The following is a 25,696-nucleotide window of genomic DNA, read 5'->3' on the forward strand; positions in this document are numbered from 1 at the left end:
AAACTGACACTGCAGAGAAGCTACCACAGTTCACTGCCTCCAAAAAGCAAGTTATTAACTCAGCGAAACTCAGTTTCTAATCCTATATTAAAAAAAAAATTGACTCTAACAGGGGAATGACTGGGAATGGCCAGTCGCTATGACGTGCACCATAGGTCAGTGTGCACCCACTTGGGTAGCTCTGTTCAGCCACAAGCTGGGTTGGCAGTTGCAAGCACAGCAGTGGTGGTGGGAGCCTCTCCCTCCCCCTTGGCAGTACTAAGCCATTAGTTGGACATCCCCTGAGGGCTCCTGGGCTGCCAGAGAGATGACTGACTTCCAGCTTAGGCCTGATCCCCCAGGGAGCAGGCCTAAGCTGGCAGTCAGACATCCCCTGAGGGGTCCTGGACTGAGATAGGGAGCAGACCAACCTGAGGAAACCCCCCCGCCTCAAGTGTACAAAGTTTCTTGCACCAGGGCCTATAGTTTCTGATATAGAGTTACTCTATGTTTGATTTGTGTTTCAATTCCTATAAAATAATATTGGTGTAAGTCATTATGTGATTTAAATACAGAGCTATGTTCTTTAAACTTCCTTTATTATTAATAGTTAAAACTTACTTTTTTTTTCAATGCAAATTCACACAGAACTCCAATACATAAAAATGTACTAGCAGGATGGCTCTGGTTGAATCAAATACCAACAGGGTGGGAGGTCCAGGGCTCACCTCCTCAGAATCCTGTGCAGGACCCCTGAGAAGCACCAGGGCCCAAGGAACAGGCTTTGCAAAGCACTGCTCCAGAAGGACTTAGCTTCCTTTTTTACACACAGTTGTGGGTTTTTCCATATTAAAAATTAAACTGCAATTTAACGTAATTCATGAAAAGAGTCCTCTCCGTCTCTCACACCCCACAAGCAGAGTATCAGCAAATGCCATGAGTGCCACTTCAAGATGTGTCACTACTTGCCTCTCAGGTCTGCTGTAAAGAATGTGTCTGTAAAAATCTAAGTCAGACCTTGTTCATCGTCCACTCAAGACCTTCCAATGGCTTTCTATCTCGCTCAAAGGGAAAGCCCTTACAAAGGCTGCAAGACCTTATGTAATGTAATCGACCCAGACTTTGCCCCCTTCCTGGTCCCTCCAGCTCAGTCCTGGAAACACTGATACTCTCCTGCTTCTCAGCCCTCACACTTGCTATACCTCTGGTGGGAACCTCTTCCACTCAGCTCTTCTCTTAGCCTCATTCTTCTCTTCCTTTTGATCTCTTTTTAAAACTCACCTCATTAGAGAAGCATTTTCTGAACAACCTGATATAAAATCATAATTTCTCCCCTCTGTCTGTCCCCTTCCCCTGTTCTCCACAATAATTTTCACCACCTGATATGTTGTGTTTGATGAGATATTTATATATACAATTCCCATCCTTAACATCCAACTAGTTAATTGAATTTCATCTTTTTTTTTTTTCACTGTAGATTCCTAGTACATAGAGCAGTGATTGGCATATAATAGGAGCTTATTAAGTACTTATTTAATGAAACCAATGAATCATATATATATCCCCACTGACAGTTTATAAAAGAGCGCAGTCCCTCAAGGGGATGAAACACTTAGTATGTTCGTCACAATTCTGATGCCTATGTGGGCGACACCCTGAGCCCACATATACATCAAGTACATGCTTTATGCTAAATAAATAAAATGTCTCCTTATCTACAGTTTTCCCCATTTTTTAAGGTCTGTCAATGTTATGATTTACAACATACAAACTTATTTAATGATTGCATAGGAGCTTTAGTTCAATAAATATAATCAGTTTTTAAAATGCAAATTCCCCAGACCAAAGAATGCTGGGCACCACTGCCCAAGGTCCAGCTTAATTCATTGGGTTTCTTTAGTCTCTGCCACCGGGAATGACTCACATCTGGCCCTGTTAGCTGGGCTCCACGTCAGCCATCTCCACAGGCCACTAGGTCAAAAGACCGTGACGCAGCAATCTGCATTTCTGCTCAATCACAAATCCTAACCATGGGCGCTGGAAGGGATTTACTTCGTAAGTCACTTATCACCTCTGGACCTGAGTCACCTCATCTGTAAAAGGGAGATAAGGGGGTGCTCCCGGCAATGACCTCAGAGAGTCTGCACACCATAAACACTAGCCTGCGATTTTACTGCGGCTGCTACATATATTATCATGACAACTTGTCCCTATATCTGACCCACTGCCCAATCCTCTTCATTCCCACCATCATAAATTAGGCCTGATAATGTGTTCCTCAAGCGTGTGGTTCTTCTAACGAAAGGTTATCCGATTACAATGTCTAAAAATTCACCTTTAGAGCATGACTCCTTTATTTATGTTTAGAAGGTCAAACATGACTGCCACCTCTCTTCCTGGTCCTATCAACTTGAAGGATGAGTTTTCTAACATGTAGAAGCACTTGGTGCGTTCCCATTCCATCACCTCCTTTCCTTTCCCTGCAATGTCTTCATATCCTCACCTACCCAATGACATGACTTCCAAACCCAACTCCAACGTCCCCTCCTCAGGAACGTCTTTCTGGATCATCAGGGAAACCCTCCCACCTTCCACAGAACTAAAGCCCCACGGGACTGCAGGTGTACCCTGCTTAGGCGATGTCTCGTCTCAGCGTTAGGATTGTAGGAATCCCGTGGACGTCCCCCAGGCTTTGTTCTCAGTATGTGTGGTGTGCAAACTGCGTGGACAGAAAGACGATCCAGAAACACACTCACTGGCCATGCAGTACAAGCTGAAGCCTGGGAAGGTGACTTACCTGCGGAAGGTCTAGCGAGCCCCTCCTCAGTATCATTGGAGGAGCGAAAGAGTTTCAAGTGGGGCTTTAGACCATGGATTAAATTCTGACGACTTCTACAGTGATTAGAATAACCTGGAGAAAGTTAAGAGTGTTTTTGTTGTTTGTTTGTTACAAAGAAATATCTATCTATCTATCTATCTATCTATCTATCTATCTATATCTATCTCAGGTTTTCTAGACTGGAAAGCAGAGGTGATCATTTTTTAAAATGAGGCAAGGCTATCAAAGCAGTCACAGGTCCTGGGCCACAGAAAATCGCCAGGCTAAAAAGAACAGCACATTGCTCAGATGCAGAAAACCTGATGTTTGAGGAGAAATGCTTGTTGTATTTCTGGATGGGAAGAGAAATGAAATGTGTTTTTTTTCTTCTTCTAAACTAGTCATTCTGCTACCATCAGAAGCATGACTTGTGTTTGTTGAGATGACTTGTGTGAATATAGCAATAAATCTGTTCTATAATGCGATGGCAAGATGTGGAATACGATGATCCAGTGACCTGTCGGCACTGACCCATTTACTCCACCATAGGAACGTAGATTCTAAAAGCAGGGGTGCAGTGTCTGGCTACAGAGGCACAGATCGTGGGCCCGATCAGGTTTAATCACAAGGATGACTTACTGGAGGCGCTGTCGATGCTGCTGAGGCTGTCAGAGCCGTGCAGGTGGTGCCTGTGCAGCTGCCTGTAGAGGCTGAATTTGGAAAACTTTCTGGGTTTGCCTATGCCTTTCAGTTTTGAATCCATGTCATCAGCACTCTTCAGGATGGGCAGATCTTTAGCAGACTCCTTTTTATCTTTGAGGCTTAAGGATTCCATAGATCCTGTCATTTCAGCCTGTGAAGACTATTAAAAACAAAACAAAAAAGACACTGCATCAAATACACTGAGCCGTGGCCCTTTCATTCCAGTTGGGTGAGGTGTACAGTGGCACAGGACAGAAGTTTCTAACAGACACACAGTGAGGTGTGAGGTCAGCTGCAGGGCAGTAGGGATTCTTGTGATTGGTTTACATAGAGCCAAAGGCACAGCAGGTGTTCCATTGTAGTTATTCTTTCAGGCCAAATTCCTGAAATGTCATTTCAATTAATTGGCTTATCTCAAACACAATTATATAAGTTACCCTCAATGAACTTTCTCTGCTAAATATTAAGTAAGCAGTGCTTTTTCTGTCAGTTATCCTCTCTGTTACCAATTCACTACATTTCAGTTTTCCCAGAAAAAGTACCAACGTAGCCAGCAGTAAAATAGGAGGAAGTCTATATACTTTTTTTAAAAATATATTTTATTGATTTTTTACAGAGAGGAAGGGAGAGAGATAGAGAGCTAGAAATGTCGATGAGAGAAAAACACCGACCAGCTGCCTCTTGCACACCCCCTACCGGGGATGTGCCCGCAACCAACATACATGCCCCTGACCGGAATCGAACCTGGGACCTTTCAGTCCGCAGACCGACACTCTACCACTGAGCCAAACCGGTCTCGGCTATATACTTTTTTAATACATATATTGATGTTCTGGCAACCACTTGAGTTGAGATAATAAGTATATGAATATAAGGATATAGATATATGTTGGCAGCTCTTGGTTTAAAGGTAGTTTGTGAAGTTATTAACCTCCTACTTTCAAATAGAGTTACCTATCCTATTTTATATCTCTTTAAGTAGGAAGATTCCAAAAACCTTGGCAGTTACCTGCCTATAATAAGTCAGCTTATTTAACTTAAAGTTCAATTGCTTCACATTTTTGTTTATAAACTGTATCCTAATAGCAAATAAATCTTTAATTTAAATGTACAACAAAGGAGTGGAGTATGAGAGAGAGCAAATGCTCCACTGAATCTATAATATTTTCTCTTCTTACGAGAGAAGAAACAAACCAGGTGTGTCTATGTTTGACTTAATGGCACTCTCATTCAATCAATCAGTCAGGCTATCTATCTACATAAAATCCTAATATGCAAAGTGTCCCTTCAGGAGTTCGACTGACCGGGAGTTCAATTGCTCGATAGGACGTGTGTTGACCACCAGGGAGCCACACAGAATGAAGAAAGGTCCTAGCCAGCAGCTCGCAGCTGGGGAATGGAGGCCCTGGCCAGCAGCTGGCAGCCGCTAGAGACCCTAAACATGCACAAATTTCATGCACTGGGCTTCTAGTCCTTATATATAAAAGCTGAAGCAACTGTTTGACCCTTTGACCATTCAACCCATTGCTATGAAATGCACTGACCACCAGGGAACAGACGCTCAATGCAGGAGCTGCCCCCTGATGGTCAGTGCACTCCCACAGTGGGAACACTGCTCAGCTAATTGACAGATGCCAGATGCTGGGCTCACTGCTGGCAAGTGCAGCTGTGGTGGTGTGAGCCTCTCCTATGGACACTCCCCCTGTGTGCCCCTCCCCCATCTGGACTGGAACCAGGATCTGGACCAGCATTGGGACTGACTGGGTGTGAGCCTGCGGCAATTTCTCAGACATGGCCACACCAGTATCGCCCTAGGACAGGTGCTCAGAAACCACAGTGAAGTGGCAGCAAGCTTACCCAGTGGTGGCAGGCACAGTGGGGCCAAGATGAATGGGAATGATGAGGCACCCGGCCCAGGCTCCTCCCCAGTCGCCTGCTGCTTCCCACACTACTACATCCCTGGGGGATGTTGGACTACGGGTTTTGGCCCGGTGCCTGTCATCTCACCAAGGGAGCTCACGTGCACCAGGCCTCTAGTAATATATATTTACACAAATTATTATGCAGTTCTGTAAAGGTGAAATTACTCACTGGGAGGGAGCACATCGACGGTCCAGAGACGACACGCTTCACGCTGCCCACGTCTGTGAGTCTGTGCTCATTGTCATCCCACCTGCCATAGGCCAGATCGATCCCACCCACAAAGGCCACCGACTGGTCGATGATGACAAGTTTCTCATGATGAGCCCACAGATATACGGCGGAGGACACGTGATCTGGGTGCCTCATCACCTTAAGAGAAAAAAATTGCATATGTAACATGATTTTTTAAATGTTCTTCTGTTTTCACCCCTGAGTGGCATTTTCTATAATTCAAATACCAAAATGGGCTCTGTGTACATCAAAGAAAATCCCCAAACTTCTCCTTTTATTTCTAGTATTTAACTAGGAAGACTTCTAGTTACATCTGAAGCCTTCCCAAACCCCCACCCGCACTACATTTTGGGGCAACTGCCATTTAGCTTGAAATTTCGGCACATATTCCTAAAGAAGTCAGCTCAGTGAAATAGCTCATTCTCTCTCCCTTCTAAAGGATATATATGGTATTATTTAAAAACAAATAAAAAATATTTAAACAACATCTCTATCTGTGACAAATTTTTTGATAACTATATTGATCTTTTGGCAGCCATGGAGTCAACATAGGAAGCACGTGAATATAGGGAGAAAGATATTTTGGCAGCTCTGAATTTGAAGGGTACGTTGAGGAGTTATTAACTTCCTACTTGTAAAGAATTCTCTCTAAATGCAGGAATGGAACCTAAGACCCTTTGGTGCATGGGCCAATTCTCTACCCACTGAGAATACTGGCCAGGGCTGACTGGGAAGTATTTATTGATAAGCTTTAGGCCTTTGGTAAAATAACAAATAGCTTTCTTTGAATTGCTTGTTGTGCTTGTTTACTTTATTAGTATTTTATACAATATGCTATTAAGAAAAGTACTTTAGCCGAGACCGGTTTGGCTCAATGGATAGAGCGTCGGCTTGGGGACTGAAGGGTCCCGGGTTCGATTCCAATCAAGGGCATGTACCTTGGTTGCGGGCATATCCCCAGTAGGGGGTATGCAAGAGGCAGCTGATCGATGACTCTCTCTCATGGATGTTTCTAACTCTCTATCTCTCTCCCTTCCTCTCTGTACAAAATCAATAAAATATATTTTTAAAAAAATAATAAAAAAAAGAAAAGTACTTTAAGGCCTGGCCAGCATGGCTCAGTGGTTGAGCATCGACCTGTGAACCAGGAGGTCAGGGTCCTATTCCCAGTGAGGGCACATGCCCAGGTTGCGGGCTCGATTACCAGTTTGAGGCATGCAGGAGGCAGCCAATCAATGATTCTCTCTCATCATTGATGTTTCTCTCTCTCTCCCTTTCCCTTTCTCTCTGAAATCAATAAAAATGTATATATATATTTTTAAAAGAAAAGTATTTAAAGTCCTAAAGGAGCTCTCTTTGTTGCTATCAATATTCAAGGGATGCCCCAGGGAGATCACATTTTAGAGAATTCTGGGATCATCTTAATGAGGGGAATGGAAACTTGACAGGCCTCATAAACAACTCTAGGAAGTGTGCTCTTAACTAAATTATCTATATCTATCTATCTATCTATCTATCTATCTATCTATCTATCATCATCTATCTATCTATGGCTAATATGCAAAGTGTCCCCTTGGGAGTTCTACCCAGAGACCCGGAATTCGATCGCTCGCTATGACGTACGCTGACCACCAGGGGTTGGCACGGAATGATGGAATGAAGGAATGAAGGAAGGCCCTGGCTGGCAGCCAGCAGCTGGGGAAGGGAGACCCCAGCCAGCTGCTGGAAGGCCCTGATCAACCCTGAATGCCGGCCAGGCCTAGGGACCCTACCAGTGCACATATTTGTACAGCAGGCCTCTAATCAGGGTGAGAAAAGCAGAAATGTGACCCTCGTTGACTCCATCAATATTAGAAATATTAAAAAAGTATAGTATTTTCTTTTATTTCTGAGAAGAACACAATGCTATTTATTGAATATATACATTAAGGAATTCTACACATTACCACCGCTCAAAGCAAAATAAATCTGAAAAACTACAGAATAATAGAGAAGAAACATGGTTCAGCAAGATGAACCTGAATACCTTTATGTTGGGGTGTAGACGTATTAAAGTCCTCTTGCTGTATTCACTGTTTATTCCAAGGGCAAGTTCCACCTCTTTGTAGAGCATTATGAAGATCCTCACCCCCTCTTGCTGTCACAGGAGAAAACACAGGCAGGAATGAGAATTTCTATAGGTAGGCTATGGTTTTATTTTTCTTCTTCCTTTCTGTACACTGTGTTTTCTAAAATTTATTCTATCAACAAGTATTGTAAAATATTAATGAACAACACAATACAAGGAAGGTGAAACAAAAATGTATGTATATTAAGACCCAGATGTAAAAAATAAATATTATCTTTCTTCCATTCCTACAATTTGTTATGCCAAGACAGGGTCAATATTTGACTAGAGTCAGAACCTTGAAATTATAATCTCAACTACTAAAAGTGCCTCATAGTCTTACACCTGAGAATGTTTCCAAACTCATATCATTTAGAAAGCTTTGATTTGATTCATGTTGTTGTTTGTTTTTATTTTTTTATTTATTTTTAATTTATTGATTAAGGTGTTACATATGTGTCCTTCCCACATTACCCCCTTTCCCCCGCAACTCATGCCCCCTGTTGTCTGTCCATTGGTTAGGCTTATATGTATGCAAAAAAGAAGGAGTTCTTACCATTTGTTTTTATTATACTTCAACTGTTGAAGTGATTAAAAACAAACCTCTGATATAAGTTAAACTAAATATCCCTTAATGTTCCTGGGGTATGTTTCAAAGAAATTTTTGTTGTTTGTTGTTGTTCTTTTAATTTTTTTTTTTTTATTGATTTCAGAAAGAAAGAGAAAGATAGAAATAGAAACATTTATGATGAGAGAGAATCATTGATTATCTGCCTCCTCCACACCCCTTGCTGAGGTTTGAGCCAGAAACCCAGGCATGCGTCCTGACCTGAAATCGAACCATGACCTACTGATTGGTAGGTTGACACTCAACCACTGAGCCATACCAGCCGGGCTAGAATTTTTCTTTAAAAAAATTTTATTTAAATGAATAAATTGATGTCTGATTGGTTGCCTCCTGACCAAAATCAAACCCTTCAGTATAAGGGCTCTAGTCACCGAACCAAACTGGCTAGGGCGCATTTCTTAATCTTTAAGAGATAAACGTATTGGTTCCCACTCTTAACCCATAATTGAATCATTAATGTTGATTTCACCAGTGAAATGACTTCAGAAGTCACCTTCTCTAACACTCAAAAATTCCATAATTTAAGCACCCTCTCACAAATGAACACTTGGGAGCTAAAAGAAAATAGACAAACCATTATGAGGGTCAAATTAAGTCAAAGGTGTCTGGAAAACTTTAAATGTTATAGAAATAACATTTATTATTAATATTAACTGTCAAAAGGAGAACGTTAAGCAGCTGGTAGTACAAAGAAGTAGCAGTACCTCTTTTTCTAGTTCTGGATGGTAACAAGGTTTCAGCCTATGCTAATCGCCCCGCCCCCGAATATCCCTCCCCTTCTCCATGTGCACTCAGATGGTTACCCCTTTAACATACTAATCAGGTTGTACTTATCCAGGATACTCTTGTCTTATTTACCCCCACTTCCTGTGCTACGTTTTTACTTTTTAGGTGTGCATCCTCGGTATTGCTGTGTAGTTTGCAGCATTTAAATTTGCACTCTCTAAACCCAGAAGCTCTGAAAGCATTTTGAAACATATTGCATACACATTGGATAATGTATCTAAAGTAGGCACTTAATATCCCAGAAATTAGACCATAAGAAATATTTCATAATACTTCCTAAAGTATTAGAGATGTAGGCATATCTAATAAATTATAGTGGTAGAGAATAATTTGAATTGTAAATGAATAACCCATGATAATTAGGCATTATTTATAATGGAAATTTGAGTCATAAATGGCTCAGTGGTTGAGCACTGACCTATGAACCAGGAGATCATGGTTTGATTCCCAGTTAGGGCACATGCCCGGGTTTTGGGCTCCATCCCCAGGGTGGGATGTGTAGGAGGCAGCTGATTAATGATTCTCTCTCAATATTGATGTTTCTATCTCTCCTTTTCCCTTCCTCTCTGAAATCCCTTTCCCTTCCTCTCTGAAATCAATACAAATATATTTAAAATGAAAAATAATATAGGAGTTTATATTTTAAGTTGCAGGATGTAGAATTTGGAGTAACCCAAACACATATACAATTCCCAAATATTGTTCTGCCCATACCAAGAAGTATTATTTTGGCCCCTAATGCCTTATAATAACATATTACTTCATAATACTAATAATTTAACTTCCTTTTTAAAATATATTTTTATAGATCTCAGAGAGGAAGAGAGAGGAAAGAGAAATAGAAACATCAATGATAAGAAAGAATCATTGATTGGCTGCCTCCTGCACGCCCCCTGGCATGTGCCCTTGACTGGAATTGAACCCGTGACTCTTCAATTTGCAGACCGACACTCTGCCTACTGAGCAAAACCAGCTAGGACTTAACTTTCTTGATATTAGTAATATCTAAGAAGTGTATACATTTTTGAAAGGACACACTAGATTTGTTGCATTGAGAAATGTGAGAACTAGAAGATTAATTCTTGCTCTGAAAAAAAAAAAAACTAGTCATTCTATTTTCCTGGTTATCAGCGGACTTTTGGAATTTGCTCATTATTTATTATAATGACATAACTATTACTTGAGTAAAGAGATCAGGAAGTGAAAGTGTAGACAAGAAGTGAACAGACTAATGGCTAATGCTCTGGCCAGGGAGTGCTCAGCTGTGAATCACTGATTGAGGGTTCTAAATGAAGGCAAGAACATTATGTTATTTTTCTCTTTTATTGTTCAGGCTTACTTTCCTATTTGAATATTTTAGGATTCAGCACTGAATAACAGCTATCCAAAAATAGCCTCCCATTGAAAGATATAAAGTTTAAATCCTAAAATTTCAACCTAACTTATAGTACATTACAGCTGATATCTTTCATTATGGTTGATTTGTTTCAAATGGATGAAATTCTACTTCTTAGGCCTATGAGATTATTACTCACTCGTAAGAAAAGTAGTCACAACTTAGGAACTGGCCTAAATCTTACAATTTTCGATTTACCTACATAACGAATAGATTTTTGAAATAACAGAAATGTTAACGCTAATGGATTACATTATTACCTTCCATCTATCATACCTGACATTTTCTTCTGTACTGTATCTTTAATCATTGTAATAAATGAACTCTAGAGGAAATAGGGTAGAGACATTGAGTCTTTTTTAGCTTAAATACAAATGACTAATAAGGAAGTAATTAAATATAAAAAGTTCATTTTTACACAGTCTGGTTTACATTTATTTGCTCACATCTCCAATAAAGTTAATTAGTGACAAGACTTCTGTGATACTAAAGCAATAAAACTCCTCTTCTTTTAGTCAATGCATTGCAACACTCTCATAAACTCAAAATGGCAAAGGAAAAAATGTTCCTAGGGAACAAAGGCATTTCCTGGATCATAATTGTGGAAACTTACACAAATGTGGGAAATATTTATGCAAAATGAAATCCAAATTAGAAAGAAAACAAGAGGAGTAAAGTTAACTGAAATTTTAAAAAGATACACTTTTTAAACAACCAATGTTTTTCTAACGTCGTTTATCAACTTTTGCTTAGAGAGATGGAAGGAAAGTATTAATAGGGGAAGTAGGAAAACAAAGGAATGGCTTGAATATGACTACACAACACCATTTTTTGTTTATTTGTTTATTTTTATTTTTGTTTTTGTTTTAGTAAAGCAAAAGGTGGAAATTTATTGAGAAACAAGCACAAAGTGGGAGAGATCAACCAAAGGACTTGTATAAGCCTAACCAGTGACCAGTGATCATGGACAACAGGGGGATGGGGGCAAACGTGGGATGGGAATGGGGGATAAGGACAATTATGCGATACCATAACCAATAAATAAATTAAAAGAAAAGAAGAAAAAAGGAGAGAGAGAGAGAGAGAGAGAGAGAGAGAGAGAGAGAGAGAGAGAGAGAGAGAGAGAAACAAGCACAGATTCCCATGTAGGAAGGGGCAAAGAGTCCCCTAACACCATGTTTCTTGTGGTTACTCAAGTCAACTAACCCGAAGGTTCCACAGAATCAATGTCATCAAACTTGAATTTCCAAAGGTGAACTTTCTGTCCTCTTTTCTAATTTGCTTTTACTCAAGTAAAACAGAACAATACTGTCAGCAGTAGGAAGTTTTAGATATACATCAGACATGCAAAAACAAAAACAAAACAAACAAAAAATTTCAGAGTTGAAATCAAGAGATTTTGTTCCTGAGCCAGTGTTTTCTCAAATTGCTCAAAGCACCATGGTCAAAATATTTTCTGGATGCAGCCAGGTCTGTCCACTGCTTGAAGAGAGCATAGCTTATAGTTCCACAGGCTAATCACTCATTTTATCACTTGTCCAGGAATACCCAGGCATGAAAAAAATCCATATCCTTGCCAGTTAACTGCAGGCAGCATTGGGATGTAAGGTCACAAATGCCTGTGAGTTGTTTTGTGAGTGTTTTTAAAACCAGTTTTGTCCAAAGCTCAGACCTCAAAGTTAAACATGTCTTCTCCCTTCCCTGCCCTGCCCTTCACCACTTTGATAAGATTCCCTTTGTGTGTTTTTTTTGTTTTTGTTTGTTTGTTTGTTGTGTGAGTGTGTGTGTGTGTGTGTGTGTGTGTGTGTGTGTGTGTGTTTTGGAAGAGATATGATTATTTATCTCATTTGATATGCCTGAATATCCTTCCCTCCCATTGCTCACAGACTGCAACTCTAGAATGTACACTGTGATCCTGGACTGTAAGGAATTAACCAGATGACAAAGCCCTCTGAGGACATACAACTTTTCCTGTAAGCCCCCAGGTTGCTATGCTTGAGGATTCTTTTAGTGCAAGTCTCATCAGAAGTATTACATGTCTCTAAGGTTGAACTATACCAATTGGGTACAAGGATATAGTTACCCATAACCATGAAACAAATGACCTCACCTCTTAGTGAAGACAATGCAGGACTGTGGGAAACCTTGGGGTGCTGATTTGAATAGTAAACACTCTCCCTCTCAAGGTTAGCTTAGATTATTTTAAATAATAACGTTGCATATCAGAAGATCCAAGAGACAGGAAAATATCAACTTGGTTATTACAGAGAAACAAAATATTGTATTCTCCCTCCTATGAAACAGCCATTTTAAGAGATGTTTGCCTATATGTTGGCAATGAGGGAGAAACACCGAATTCCTTCCCTAAAACCTGCACAATCAAATGGAAGGGAAGAAAATCATTTATTTAAATCAACCTTGTGGACCTCTGGGACCCATTAATGCAAAAATAAATGTTAACCCACTACCTTGTGAAATTAGTGACTTTCAGAAACAAAATTACTTATATGAAACAGTGTTCATAAGCATATGAAATGTCAATTTTAATAATCCAAGTGTTAAAAAAAGCATGACCAACTTAATAATATGGTATAGCTAGATTATGGAAGACCAATTCTGCTAAATGATCCACTGAGAAATTAATATTTAACAGTGTTTCTATCTCCTTAGGAAATTTTAAAAATCATCATCCCCAATTCAAAAATAACAAGTTTCAGGAAGCTGATAAAATTCAAATAAACCACCATTATCAGACCATAATAATTACTGGGCTCTGGTGTCCACCTGGAATCTCACCTGGGTTCAGAGGTAATAAAAGCAAAGAAAAGCCATGGTTGTGATAGAAAAGGAAACTAGGCAGGGACACTAAGGGGATAAACCAACATCTGCCAGCTAACATGAGGTTGAGGGCCTGGCTTGCAGGATCTTCCTCCTGAGCTCTGTTCCGACATTGACTACTTTCTGGAGCTTATTAGATGTTCTGTCGCATCTCACACTCAAATGATCTAAACTTTAGCTCTCTAAATCTGAGTTTGTTCCTCCACTACTAGATTCACCTTCCAACACATCATTTTTATCATATCACCCTTCATCCATAACACCCCCAACCCAGTAGATCCCCACTGTACTGCATAAAGCCCAAACCACTGGCTTAGATCATCAACCTTTCACGTCCTAGCTGCAGCCTGTCTTCCATCTTGATCCGCCGCCATCCCACCTATGCTAACACTCAGGTGTAATCAACCTTGTCACCTTACTGTGACTGGCAAAGCCTTCTGAATTCCTGTTTCCACACCACATTTCCTAAATCCAGAAATTTCTTCTTTTTAATTTAATTTTTCATTCTAAATCCCCTAAATCTCTCATGTCCTGAGGAGTTCCCCACCAGACCTACCCAATGCTCTCCCTCTTGCCTTTGAATCTTGGCCCTGTCAATTGACTCTTGTGTAGATTTTTAAACTCCTTCAGGTCAAGAATCATGCTTATTTATGTACATTCACATATGATTAGCCAAGTGCCCTGCACTCACTAAGCATTCAGCAAATACATGTCGAATGAAAGCTAAAACAGTAAAGTGTTGGATAACTACTATAAGGAGAGGTCTTACAAGAATGATTGACTCCTGGAGAAAATTACAGCCCATTCAACATATAGAAACCCATTTGGTAACCTTAAGATTGAGCTCAGAACATCAGTCCTTGAACAAGCCTTCCATGGGCAGATATGAAATCCTTTTCATACACAAATTAGTAATTAGTATATCTAGTATGTGGATCAGGAGATAAACGTATGCTAAATTATTTAATGGCTATGCAAATAATGCTTTTCAAGACCAGAATTTCCAATTTTGTGAATAGACTTTTGTTCAAACAACACATTAGATTAGCTATGAAAATGATGCTGTGTGGCAAGACATGTGTCTGAAATGAAAATTATCAATTTCAGCCTTCAATATTAGCAGTGAGCTCAGATTGTATTATGATATTTGCAAAAATCTTAAAGTAAAAACATGGTGAAAAGATATCGAAGGAAAAGGTGAGTTAGTCAAGAGGTAGAAGAATATAAAAGATGGGGGAAAGAAATGAGTGTAGGCTGTGAGGAATAGTAAAATACTACCCACAATTACTAAGGATCTACAAAATCTGCAGGAATGTTTAATGATAGAATAAACAAGATTAAGACAGTTTCAAATAATAGCAAAAAGGTAAGCGCTCCCCATTTGAACATTAACAAGAAATCCAGTTCTATTCTAATTCACCTTAATTTAACTTGGTTAAGGGCCAACTACATAAAAGTTGCATTAGAAGTATGCATGCATAGTAGTCTTTGATGAACCTGCAATACTGATTCAGTTATTTATTTTTTTTATAACAAAAGAGCACACTTAGTGCTCACCCAGAATCTACATGGTCAACTACAAAGAAAACCATTTCACATTACCAGGAACTGTCCCCAAAATGAAATAAAACAGCTTCAATTCTTAATGACCCTCTTCCTTGATATTCTTCAACATCAGCTTGGTCCCATCTGAGTGAAATCTCAGATGACTTTGTTTTTTTGCTCAAATAATAGCATAATAAGTAAAATAAAATGCTATGCTTCATTTCATCTTTTATCATCCATTAATAAAATGTTATCACAAAATTTGACTATAAAATCAACTATCCATAACTGATTAAAAAAATAAAAATTAGAATTGCTAATAAAAGTCATGCTGTGTATTAGGCTAAAATATTATGCATTTAAGAACAACAGGAAAAAAATCAGAACCAGATGAATTTGAAAACAGAAAGTATTCTACTTTTTTACCCAATTCTTTAAAAAAAAATGTTAGTAAGTATACAGGGAGGACTTTAAAAAGAAAAGGCATTTAAGAGGCAATAAGCATTTAAGAAATTACATCAGCACTTGTCTTGAAAGTACATACCGCTTTTCGTTTAAGAATGCAGTCCAACCTCCAACGATTTCCTTCAACCACAGGGCGTTTCAGGAAGATTTCTGGACTCAACCTGAAATCACAACATTTCAGGGAATTAAAACAACATACAAAGTTCTAATCGTGTCATAGGAAACAAAGGCGATTTTAGCCCAAATGCCATCCTCTCCTCCACTGTGGCAGGTCATCCATATAAGCCCATGTACAAGTTCATAAAAAAGCATGAGCCTTTGTCCATACAAAAGCCAACCTAGATTTCTCTCTATACATCTTACTCACATATGTGCGCGCGCACACGCGCACAAACACACACGCAGACACTGTTGGTTGCCCAGCCAGCAGCCATTCTCCTTGTTCCCACCATATAGTATAAATATTCTACACCCTTACTTCCCCCAACTCCTGCACAATATCACACAATCCTGGACAAAATGAGGTACTATACGAAGGGGCATATTGGGGTTCATGGAAAAGTTTTTCCTCTTTGGTGATAGACACACCGTCGCTCAAAACAGGAAAAGGGGCTTTAGGGTGGATGTTGTATGGCTATGTTGCAGTCATATTGAAATGTTAAGCAATGATTCTCAACATTTTTAATGCCACAACCCTTTAATACAGTTCCTCATGTTGTGGTGACCCCTAACCATAAAATTATTTTCTTTCTACTTCATAACTATAATTTTGCTACTGTTAATGAATCATAATGTAAATATCTGTGTTTTCCAATGGTCTTAGGCTCTACAGCAGTGGTTAAGATCTGTATTAAAGGGTTGCAGCATTAAAAAGGTTGAGAACCACTGTAAGGAAAAGACCAGAATGGTGAAATCACTAGACCACTCCACTAACCTTAGGATTGCCTAACTTTGGATTTCTCATTACGTGTGACAAGTGAATCCTCATTGTTTAGATGAGCATTCTGTTAATCCAAGCCAAAAGTGTTCTAACTTATTAACATACACTCTGGCTTCCAAGGTGTAGTGTCCTTGAAACCTGGGTCTTTCTGGTCCAAAAAGAGAAGGCAGGCTCACTGATCAAATGTTTCCAATGTGAGGATAAACCCTTGACTCTTCTTTTCAGTAATGCCACAGGCAGCTAAGCATACAGTAGAGTCACTTTCCCCCTTGAGGTCTGAAGTCAGTTAAATCTACATGTGATATACCCGCCCTGTAATGAGGAAAAACAAACAAGAACACTTCATCTGCTGAAATGCTAGACCTGGGGAAAGAGGAAGAGACTGTATATGGATTAAAGCCTTATTGAACACTAGGCTGTAATACTATCTTGCCAGGAAGTCCTCTAAGAAGGTGACAACAACAGGGTTTTAAGGAGCTGAAGAGATTAAAAGCATTAATTTTATGCTCTATTTCATTCACTTCAAGAAAATTAAAAACTCAGACATAACATATCCAAAGGAAACACATATTGGGTGAGGTTATTAAGGAAACAGACAAATAGTGGGGGTATATAGAGTATAAATACTTGCACATTTAATTCAGAATAGGATACAACTCAAAGGTAATCTATGTTTAAACAAACAAAGAATTTAGCAAAAGATTTATGATGAATTAAAAAGAGTTCTGTTTTAAGTAGAAAAGTACATCACAGTACATTGCTAGTTCACTGAAGATGAGATATATCCAACTATATATACACACTTGCAATTTTTTACATGTACATTAATCTTGGACTCAGAGGGCTTCAGTTTTGGGGCCACTTCTAAAGCTATGCTCAGCAATTAAGTCTCTTATTTACTATACAAGCATTGTGCACCCTGTATGCAGAATATTCCACTAGTTACTTTGGAGGATCTTAAGATAGTTCTCAAAGAACACTCAATTTTTAGGATAATAAAAAGATAAAAGACTGATATAAACAAAATATAAACAATGGCAAAGAGAGAGCAGCTATGATGCCCAAGTATCATTGTGTCAGGATCTTTACTAAGTAATTATTAGATGAACTAAGTTCAAAAGAATTATATGATATTGTATTTCACTGAATCTAGGACACTGATGATGGCAAGGTGCTTCATTACTATGTCTACCACTAAGAAAGAACATGTGATGAGAGTTATAGCTGTCAGATGTTACTGAAGGTAAGAACTTTCATGATTCCAGAGATGTTAACATGGCCTTCCAAGTAAATGGTCCTCTCTTATAGCTTTAAATATTTATATGAGAAGGACTGCATTTGAAATCAATGATCAGAACTTCCATCTTAAGAAGACAGAAAAAGCCGAAGCCGGTTTGGCTCAGTGGATAGAGTGTCAGCCTGCGGACTGAAGGGTCCCGGGTTTGATTCCGGTCAAGGGCATGTACCTTGGTTGCAGGCACATCCCCAGTAGGGAGTGTGCAAGAGGCAGCTGGTCGATGACTCACCGATGTTTCTAACTCTCTATCTCTCTCCCTTTCTTTCTGTAAAAAATCAATAGAGTATATTAAAAACAAAAACAAAAAAAGAAATCTTTAAAAAAAAGACAAAGGAAATATTAAACCTAATGTAAGAAGAAAGGGAAGAAGAGATGAATGGAACTCAACGCAACATAAGACAATAACAAGAGAGAAAACGCAATGAAAACAAAAGCTAGCTCATTACAAAATTAATGAAATTGATAAACTTCTATCCAGATTAAGAAAGAAAAAGGGAGTTTGACTACTTTAGATTTCTCATATAGGTGGGATCTTGTATCATCTGTTCTTTTGTGTCTGGCTGATTTCACTTAGGATAATGTCCTCCAGGTTCACCCATATTGTTGCAAATGGCAGAATTTCCTTTTTTTTTTTTTAAGTTGCATAATATCCCATTGAATGTAAATACTTCATTTTCTTTATCCCTTAATGGACATTTAGGTTGTTTCTATGTCTTGGATGTTGTGAATGCAGCTTCAATGAACATCAGAAAGCAGGTATCTCTTCAATAGCTTGATTTCAATTCATTTTTATATGTAGCTAGAAATGGAACTCCTGGATCATATCATAGTTCTGTTTTTTTAATTCTTTGAGGAACCTCCACATTGTTTTCCATATTAGCTGCACCAATTTACATTCCCAGCAAGGATTCTTTGAATGGTGGTTATCAGGAGTGAAGGAAGGAGGAAATGAGTTCTTGATCAAGAGTATAAAGTTCCAGTCAGTTATGCAAGATGAGTAAGTCTGAGAGATCTATGTACAACATAGTGCTCTTCTTTAACCTACTGCATAGCTAGTGCCTATAGTTCGTATATTAAATTATATTCTATATTTAAAAATTTGCTAAGAGGATAGATTTTATATTATATTCTTATAATACAAATACCTATTATAATAATAGTGTAGTAATAAAATATGCAAATCAACTGAATGGCGGAACAAGCAGAACGACCATCTGGGTGACCATGCTATGACACACACACTGGTGTCAGACTAGCCAAGGTGCCTGTGATGTGATTGGTGGGGGAGTAGGTGCCGTCACCCCACGATCACCCTGCCAGCAGGGTGATCAATGAGGGGCTCTGCAATTGCCCCAAAGAGGGAGACCACGGAGGCCATCCTCTGTGTGGCTATGGGAGGGGAGCAGGGAGCAGGAAGGGGGGCAGAAGGAGGAGGACTCCGCAGAACCAGGGAACCAGGCAGAAGATGCGGGCAGCACCAGGCCAAGAAGAGTGTGGGCAGCTTGTGGGCCATGAGGCAGCAGGGGCTGCGAAAGCCTACCCTTGCGAAATTTCATGCATTGGGCCTCTAGTTAATAAATAAAGATGATAGGAGGAAACTTTTGGAGGTGAAGGATGTGTTTATAGCATTGATTGTAATGATGGTTTCATGTTGTATACTTATCTCCAAACTCATCAAGTTGTATACGTTAAATATGCACAGCTTTTTGTTTGTCAATCATACCTCAAGAAAGTGGTATTTTTAAAAAAATATGGTTAAATAAGTCCATGGCCATTGAAAACTATGTAATATAATATCAGATAGGTACACAATTTATATATGCTATTATGTCAACTTTGTAAGATACATGCATGCTTATATATAAGGTTTATAAAATAAAAAATAAAATGTGCTAACTTGGTTAAAAAAAAAAAAGAAGAAGCACAAGTTATCAATATAAAAAAAAGGAGTTAGAGAAAGTCACTACAAGGCCTAAAGACAGTAAAATAATATTAAATAGATAAGTGAATATTATAAATAACATTATATGAATAAATATGATAACTTAGATAATATGGACAATTCTCATCAAAGAAAAGGATGTCCAAGTGAAAGCCTAAATAAATTAAGACTCTAATCTTGTATCTATTAAAATATTATATTCATAATTTAAAATTTTCAAACAAAGAAAACTCCAGACCCCAAGAACTTTATTTTTAAAGTTCTACCAACTATGTAAGAAATAAATAATATAAATCTTACCCAAACTCTTTCAGGAAATAGAGAGGAACACTAACTAACTAATACCAAAAACCAAACAAAGATAATTCAGGAAAAGAAAAAGTTAAGAACAATATCTCTTATGATCATAGAATTAAAAACCTTTATCAAAATTCCACATCTTATAAAAAGGATAATAGATCATGACAAAGTGGGTTTACCCTAAGAAAACAAGGTTTGGTTAAAAGTTGAAAACCAATCAATGCCATTCATCACATTAACAGAAAAGTGATTATTTTAATAAATGCAGATAAAAGATTTGACAAATGTTAATACCCATTCACAATAAAATGAATTCTAAGTAGAAATGTCCTCAAAGTAATAAGAGGTACCTATAAAACTCTACATAAATATGCATAATAACGAAAGACTAAATGCTTTTGTCCTAAGACTGAGAGTGAGGCAAAGATGTCCCTTTTTGTCACTTCCATTTAACATTTTATTGATGATCCTAGCCAATGCAATAAGGCAATAAAAGAAAAGAAAAGAATGCATACAGATTAGAAAGGAAAAAGTAGAACTGTGTTTATTCACACATCACATGATCGCCTATGAAGAAAATTCCAAGTATCTATAAAAAGAAGCTCTCAGCACTAGTAAGTGAATAAAGCAAGGTTGCAGTACATAAAATTAATATTTAAAAACCAATTGTATTTCTATATGTCAGCAAGGAATAATTGAAACATGAATTTTTAAAAATACCATTTGCAATTACATCAATTAGTGGAAAATTTACAGAATGTGTGTTAGACCTGAGTACAGGAAGTACAAAACACTGCTGAGAGAAGTTAAATAAGATCCAAATAAATGGAGAGATACAGCGTAATCATGAATTGGAAGACACAGTATTGAGGAAGAACAGAATCTGATATCCCACCCAGGGGTGATTTTTACCATTACTGTTTTTGGGTTTTGGTTTTATTCCCCCTTTTGATTCCTCAGCCTGGAGTGAGAACCTGGAAAAGTTAGAGACTCCAGGAGAAATCCTCTAGTTCAGGGTTAAGAAGAAAGAGTGGGATCTTTGGCAGTGATAGAAGTGACAGCAAAAGAGAAGCCACAGAAAACCCAAAATTAGCAGGGGGGGGGGGTGTCACAGAGAGAGAAGAGCTCAGGAAAGCAGCCTTATAAAATCAGTTTGTGACTTCTAGCTCACCCCCAAGCTGCTAATGCATGGATTTGATCCTAAAAACAGGGTAGGACAAAAGTAGGTTTATAGTTGTAAATATGAAAAACATAGAGGTTTTGTTTCTGTGTTATTATTTATTAATTATTGTATTATTTATGAACTGTAAATCTCCATTTGCCCCATCCTTTATTATGCCATTAAGTTTGAGAACTGAAAAAAATATACCACTGCCCAAACTGGCCACTAGGTGGAGCACATTGGGGCAGAGCTGAACCGTACTGCAAGGCTTTGAAAAGAAATCTGACATTAAAAACACAGATATTGGTGTTTCTGATTTCTTAGGCTATATTCCTAGAAGTGGGATCACTGGGTCAATGACATTTCCATTTTTAACTTTTTGAAGACACTCCATCCTGTTTTCCATAATGGTTGCACCAGTCTGCATTCCCAACAGCAGTGCATGAGGGTTCCCTTTTCTCTGTATCCTCACTACCTGTATGTTCATAGCGACATAATTTACAGTAGCTAAGATTTTGAAATAGCCTACATTCACATCAAAAGATGAGTGGATTAAACACGATGGTACATCTACACAATGGGATTCTATACAGCTGCAAAAAAGAAAGAACTCTTACTATTTGTTACAGTATGAATGGACCTGGAGAGTGTTATGCTGAGCAAAATAAGCCAATCAGAGAAAGATAAGAATCACATGACCTCACTCATTGTAGAATCTAATGAACAACATTAGAACAGAATTACTGTTTTGTAACAAAAATTACTGTTTTGTTCATTAAATATGAACAAAAATAAATCCAGAGACATAGAAGCATCAAACGAACCTCAGAGGGAAGGCAGGGGAGGGTGAGTGGATGGGATGATCAACCAATGAACTTGTGTGCATATATGCATAACCCATGGACATAGACAATAGGGTGGTAAAGGCCTGGGGTAGGGGACAGGGGTAGGCTGGAAGGGTCAATGAGGGAAAGGGAGGATATATGTAATACTTTCGACAATAAAGATTTTAAAAAAATAAAAATATAAACACAGATGTTGCCAGAGGAAATAGATCAGGGGAAAAAATGTTGCAATAGGAAATGTCTGAGATTTTACTGCTTATGTTTTCTTTCAGGATTTTTGTGGTTTCAAGTCTAAACATCTCAAAGAATGCTATGCTCACCCTAAACATAAAACCACCACCCTCCTCCAAAACTGCTGTGCTCTCTCGCACCCCTATGCCTTGGTCTTGGATGACCCTTTGCCTAAAACATTCACCTGTTTTCTTCTTACCAACTCCGTCCCCAACCCCCAGGCCCCAAGTCAGCATTCTCTTCTGTGAAGCTTCCAGAGCCCCCTCTGGCAGACTCAGCCACTACCCCTGTCTTCTGCTGTGTTAATCTTCATCACTGAGTTTTCCCCAATTTGTGTTTTACGTATGACTTCCTGATTCTATGTTGTTCCAGGGTAGAAGCTGGTTCTCACCCATTTTTATATGAATATGGCCTTCATCAGTACCAGTCACAGAGCTCATGCTCACTAAATGGCCTTGGAATGAATGAGTGAATGAATTAGCAAATAAATGGATAGGTAAGTTAATAAACAAAGAAACTGAGTAATTCTAGGTCCCAGGTTATTTCATTTCTCAGGTCACTATATCTGCCTTTGCTTGCATAATAATTGCTTTAGAAATATATTAATACCATTTTCATTTAAGTATATGATGTCTCTTGAATTAGATCAGAAGTTTCTAAAGAGCATGTGGTTTCTCTAACTATGCTTATTTCTCTCTCAGGTCTAGACATACCAGGGTTTGGTTAAGCTTTTGAAAGTCCCCTTTTGCAATATCTTGCATGACAAGAATTTTCTTCACATGTTCTGAGGGAAGTTACTGCAAAGGTTTTATTTCAAAGGGAGTGTTGTAGTAAGATGTTACCTTAGAAAAGCCATGAAAAAGAAATAACGTACTGATTCATATTTTTGCTGACAGTAGATGAGAAAAACAGTCAGGGTTTCATCTCTTTAAATGTTTAAATGTAAGTCTGTACTTTGGTATTTACCACCTTCAAAAGAGATATTATATTATTGCACAAAACATGAGAACCTGGGTTCAATGGAAAAACTGTTTTCATTCTCTTTCCGGTCAAACTTTCAGAAATATTTTTTTCAAGGACTATAGTACGACATTAAACTTGAATGAATTCTCGTGTTTAGAAAGTATCAACCAAAGAAATAGCTCCAAAGCAGGAAACTTTATTTTATTCCTGGTAATGAGACAAAATTTGTCAAGAATATACTGGTAAAGGCCAAGAAGAAGCTCCTCCATCAATATGAGAATAAATGTTTTATAGCCATACTGGCCATCACATACCTTATCTGATGATTCTAGGTCAATGATTCTTAGTCCAGAGGGACTTTGCCTCCCAGGGGGACATTTGGCAAAGTCTAAAGACACACATTATTACCACTAGTGCCCAGGTTGGGAAAACATGCCCTAACCAGTGGTTCTCAACCTTCCTAATGCCGCAACCCTTTAATACAGTTCCTCATGTTGTGGTGACCCCCAACAATAAAATTATTTTCATTGCTACTTCATAACTGTAATTTTGCTACTGTTATGAATCCTAATGTAAATGTCTGTGTTTTCCGATGGTCTTAGGCGACCCTGCTAGTGGTTCTCAACCTGAGATCCACTGTTATAGAGTCAAATTTCCCAGTAGCTAAATGAGTTTTAGATATGAGACTTCTAGTGGCTTTAACAAGCATCATAACTCTCATGGATGTTTTTAAGGGGGGTCAGACAATTGAAACCTGACATGTCTCCAGAAAAGCTGACCAGGCTACTCATTAATAAGAACATTTTAATAGTAATGGGCAAATGGAAATATCCCAATTTCAAAGGGATAATTCAGAGGAATTATATTCACTGGATCTAGGGACAGACATACCAAAATGAGGAAAAACTACCCAAGGACGATCATTTTCCACTACCTCTACAACTATATTTGCATTGCAACATAATCTTTACTAAAATGAATACTGAGTGTCTGCTTCCAAATAGAAAGACAAGTACAGTATTGTTCAAGCTAAATAATTTAAGAATATATTTGGGTGCCAAGTGTTTTGAAAAGACCTTTTACTGGAGGCCATTAGAGTTAATTGGTAGAGACTTCAGCCAGACCATCTGTGGGGACTGCTGGTTTTCATAGTGTGTGACTCTGGGACAGCACAACAAACACTCTTGTACATTCCTAAACACAGAGACTCCAAACACCACCCTCAGGGCAAATACTAACCACCAATCTGTGATAAAAATCTCCTCTTTTGCCTCTTCCATCGCATTTGCAATATCTTCAAAATATCCTTTGGCATTAACATACCTGAAAGACAAGTGTTTTTTGTTTTGATTTTTTTCATTTGTGTTGGGTAGGGGGGTTGTTGTACAAAAAATAAGAGGAAAAGACACATATCTATGGGAAAGCCAAAGATGGAAGCTACTGCCAAGAGTCCCTATACAACCACCAGTTAACTTTCTATAAATGGAAAACAAGGAATGAGAATACCACCTGCTATATAGGAAGTGCAGTAAATAGATAGAGGTAAGCAACAATTGATTGGTATCATGATCATATGGGGTCAAATGAACTCTCCTAATCTCTTGAACTCACACACAGTTGTTCTTTGGAGACTGTTTTTAATCCATGGAACAAAAAACATGCTAAGAATGATTTTAATTAAAAGAAATAGCCAGGCCTGGCCAGTGCGGCTCTATAGTTGACTGTTGACTTATGAACCAGGAAGAAGTCATGATTAAATTCCCGGTCAGGGCACATGCCTGGGTTGTGGGCTCGATCCCCAGTGTGCGGTGTGCAGGAGGCAGCAAACCAATGATTCTCTCTCATCATTGATGTTTCTATCTTTCTTCCCCTCTCCCTTCCTCTCTGAAATCAACAAAATATATTTAAAAGAACTATCCAGCAAGTAAATTATTTTTCTTAAATCATGACTGATGACTTAAATAAACCTTCCATTTGCATCATTAAGAAAATTTACAATTAGTTTTCAAAATCAAACTTCAAAATCTAAAACTGGCTATTTGAAAGCTCATTCTAAAACAGCTTAAAAACAAAAATTGAAAAACTAATTGATGCTCAGGTAGTCCTATAAAGAAAGGCCTTTGTTAGATATAATGCATTACATCTTTTCACAGCTTTGAAAACTGACTCTAGGGAAATTGATGCTATAACTACCCTGACAGTCTTAGACCAAAAAGATCTTACCATTTAGCTAAAATGTTCTCTTGGAGAGTAGCATATGACCCAAATCGGTGATCTTTGAGAAAGTTGCTGCCATATTTCTGGATGAATTCTTCTATAGATCCTGCCAACAACCGAGCATGTCTATAGCTGTTGCATTTTAAAATAAGTGTCCTTCAAAGAAAAGCAAAATGTGAAAAAGGATGGTCACTCTGTGTTCTGTCTTTTAAACAAATTTAAGACTGAACCATGTTCTGTTTTGTTTCGATACTACAGACATAAATTGAAAAATTTAAGTAAACAGCATCTTTCTTAAATAAGAAAAGCAGAGTTGTAAACACTTTTAGCAAGATTGTAAAATATAGTCAGTGTAGCAAAAACAAATTTTCAGGCTACTTA

At 38.3% G+C, this 25,696-nt stretch overlaps 1 protein-coding gene across 4 annotated transcripts in view; it reads right to left on the reverse strand.

Moving 5' to 3' along the window:
- Positions 1-25,696, reverse strand: part of PLD1 (phospholipase D1) — a 190,118-nt gene that overhangs the window by 55,621 nt on the left and 108,801 nt on the right. For 3 of the 4 annotated variants that reach the window (XM_045583669.1, XM_036444503.2, XM_036444504.2), the window contains 7 exons: positions 25,322-25,471; positions 24,338-24,421; positions 15,498-15,579; positions 7,680-7,790; positions 5,591-5,791; positions 3,437-3,659; positions 2,777-2,890 (listed from right to left, as the gene is read on the reverse strand). In XM_045583669.1, the coding sequence (XP_045439625.1) occupies positions 2,777-2,890; positions 3,437-3,659; positions 5,591-5,791; positions 7,680-7,790; positions 15,498-15,579; positions 24,338-24,421; positions 25,322-25,471 (965 nt within the window). The remainder of the gene's footprint in view (positions 1-2,776; positions 2,891-3,436; positions 3,660-5,590; positions 5,792-7,679; positions 7,791-15,497; positions 15,580-24,337; positions 24,422-25,321; positions 25,472-25,696) is intronic. The other variant, XM_036444505.2, reaches the window with a different exon arrangement.

The sequence above is a fragment of the Pipistrellus kuhlii genome, unplaced genomic scaffold (assembly GCF_014108245.1).
Source record: "Pipistrellus kuhlii isolate mPipKuh1 unplaced genomic scaffold, mPipKuh1.p scaffold_m20_p_2, whole genome shotgun sequence".
Lineage (NCBI taxonomy): Eukaryota > Metazoa > Chordata > Mammalia > Chiroptera > Vespertilionidae > Pipistrellus > Pipistrellus kuhlii.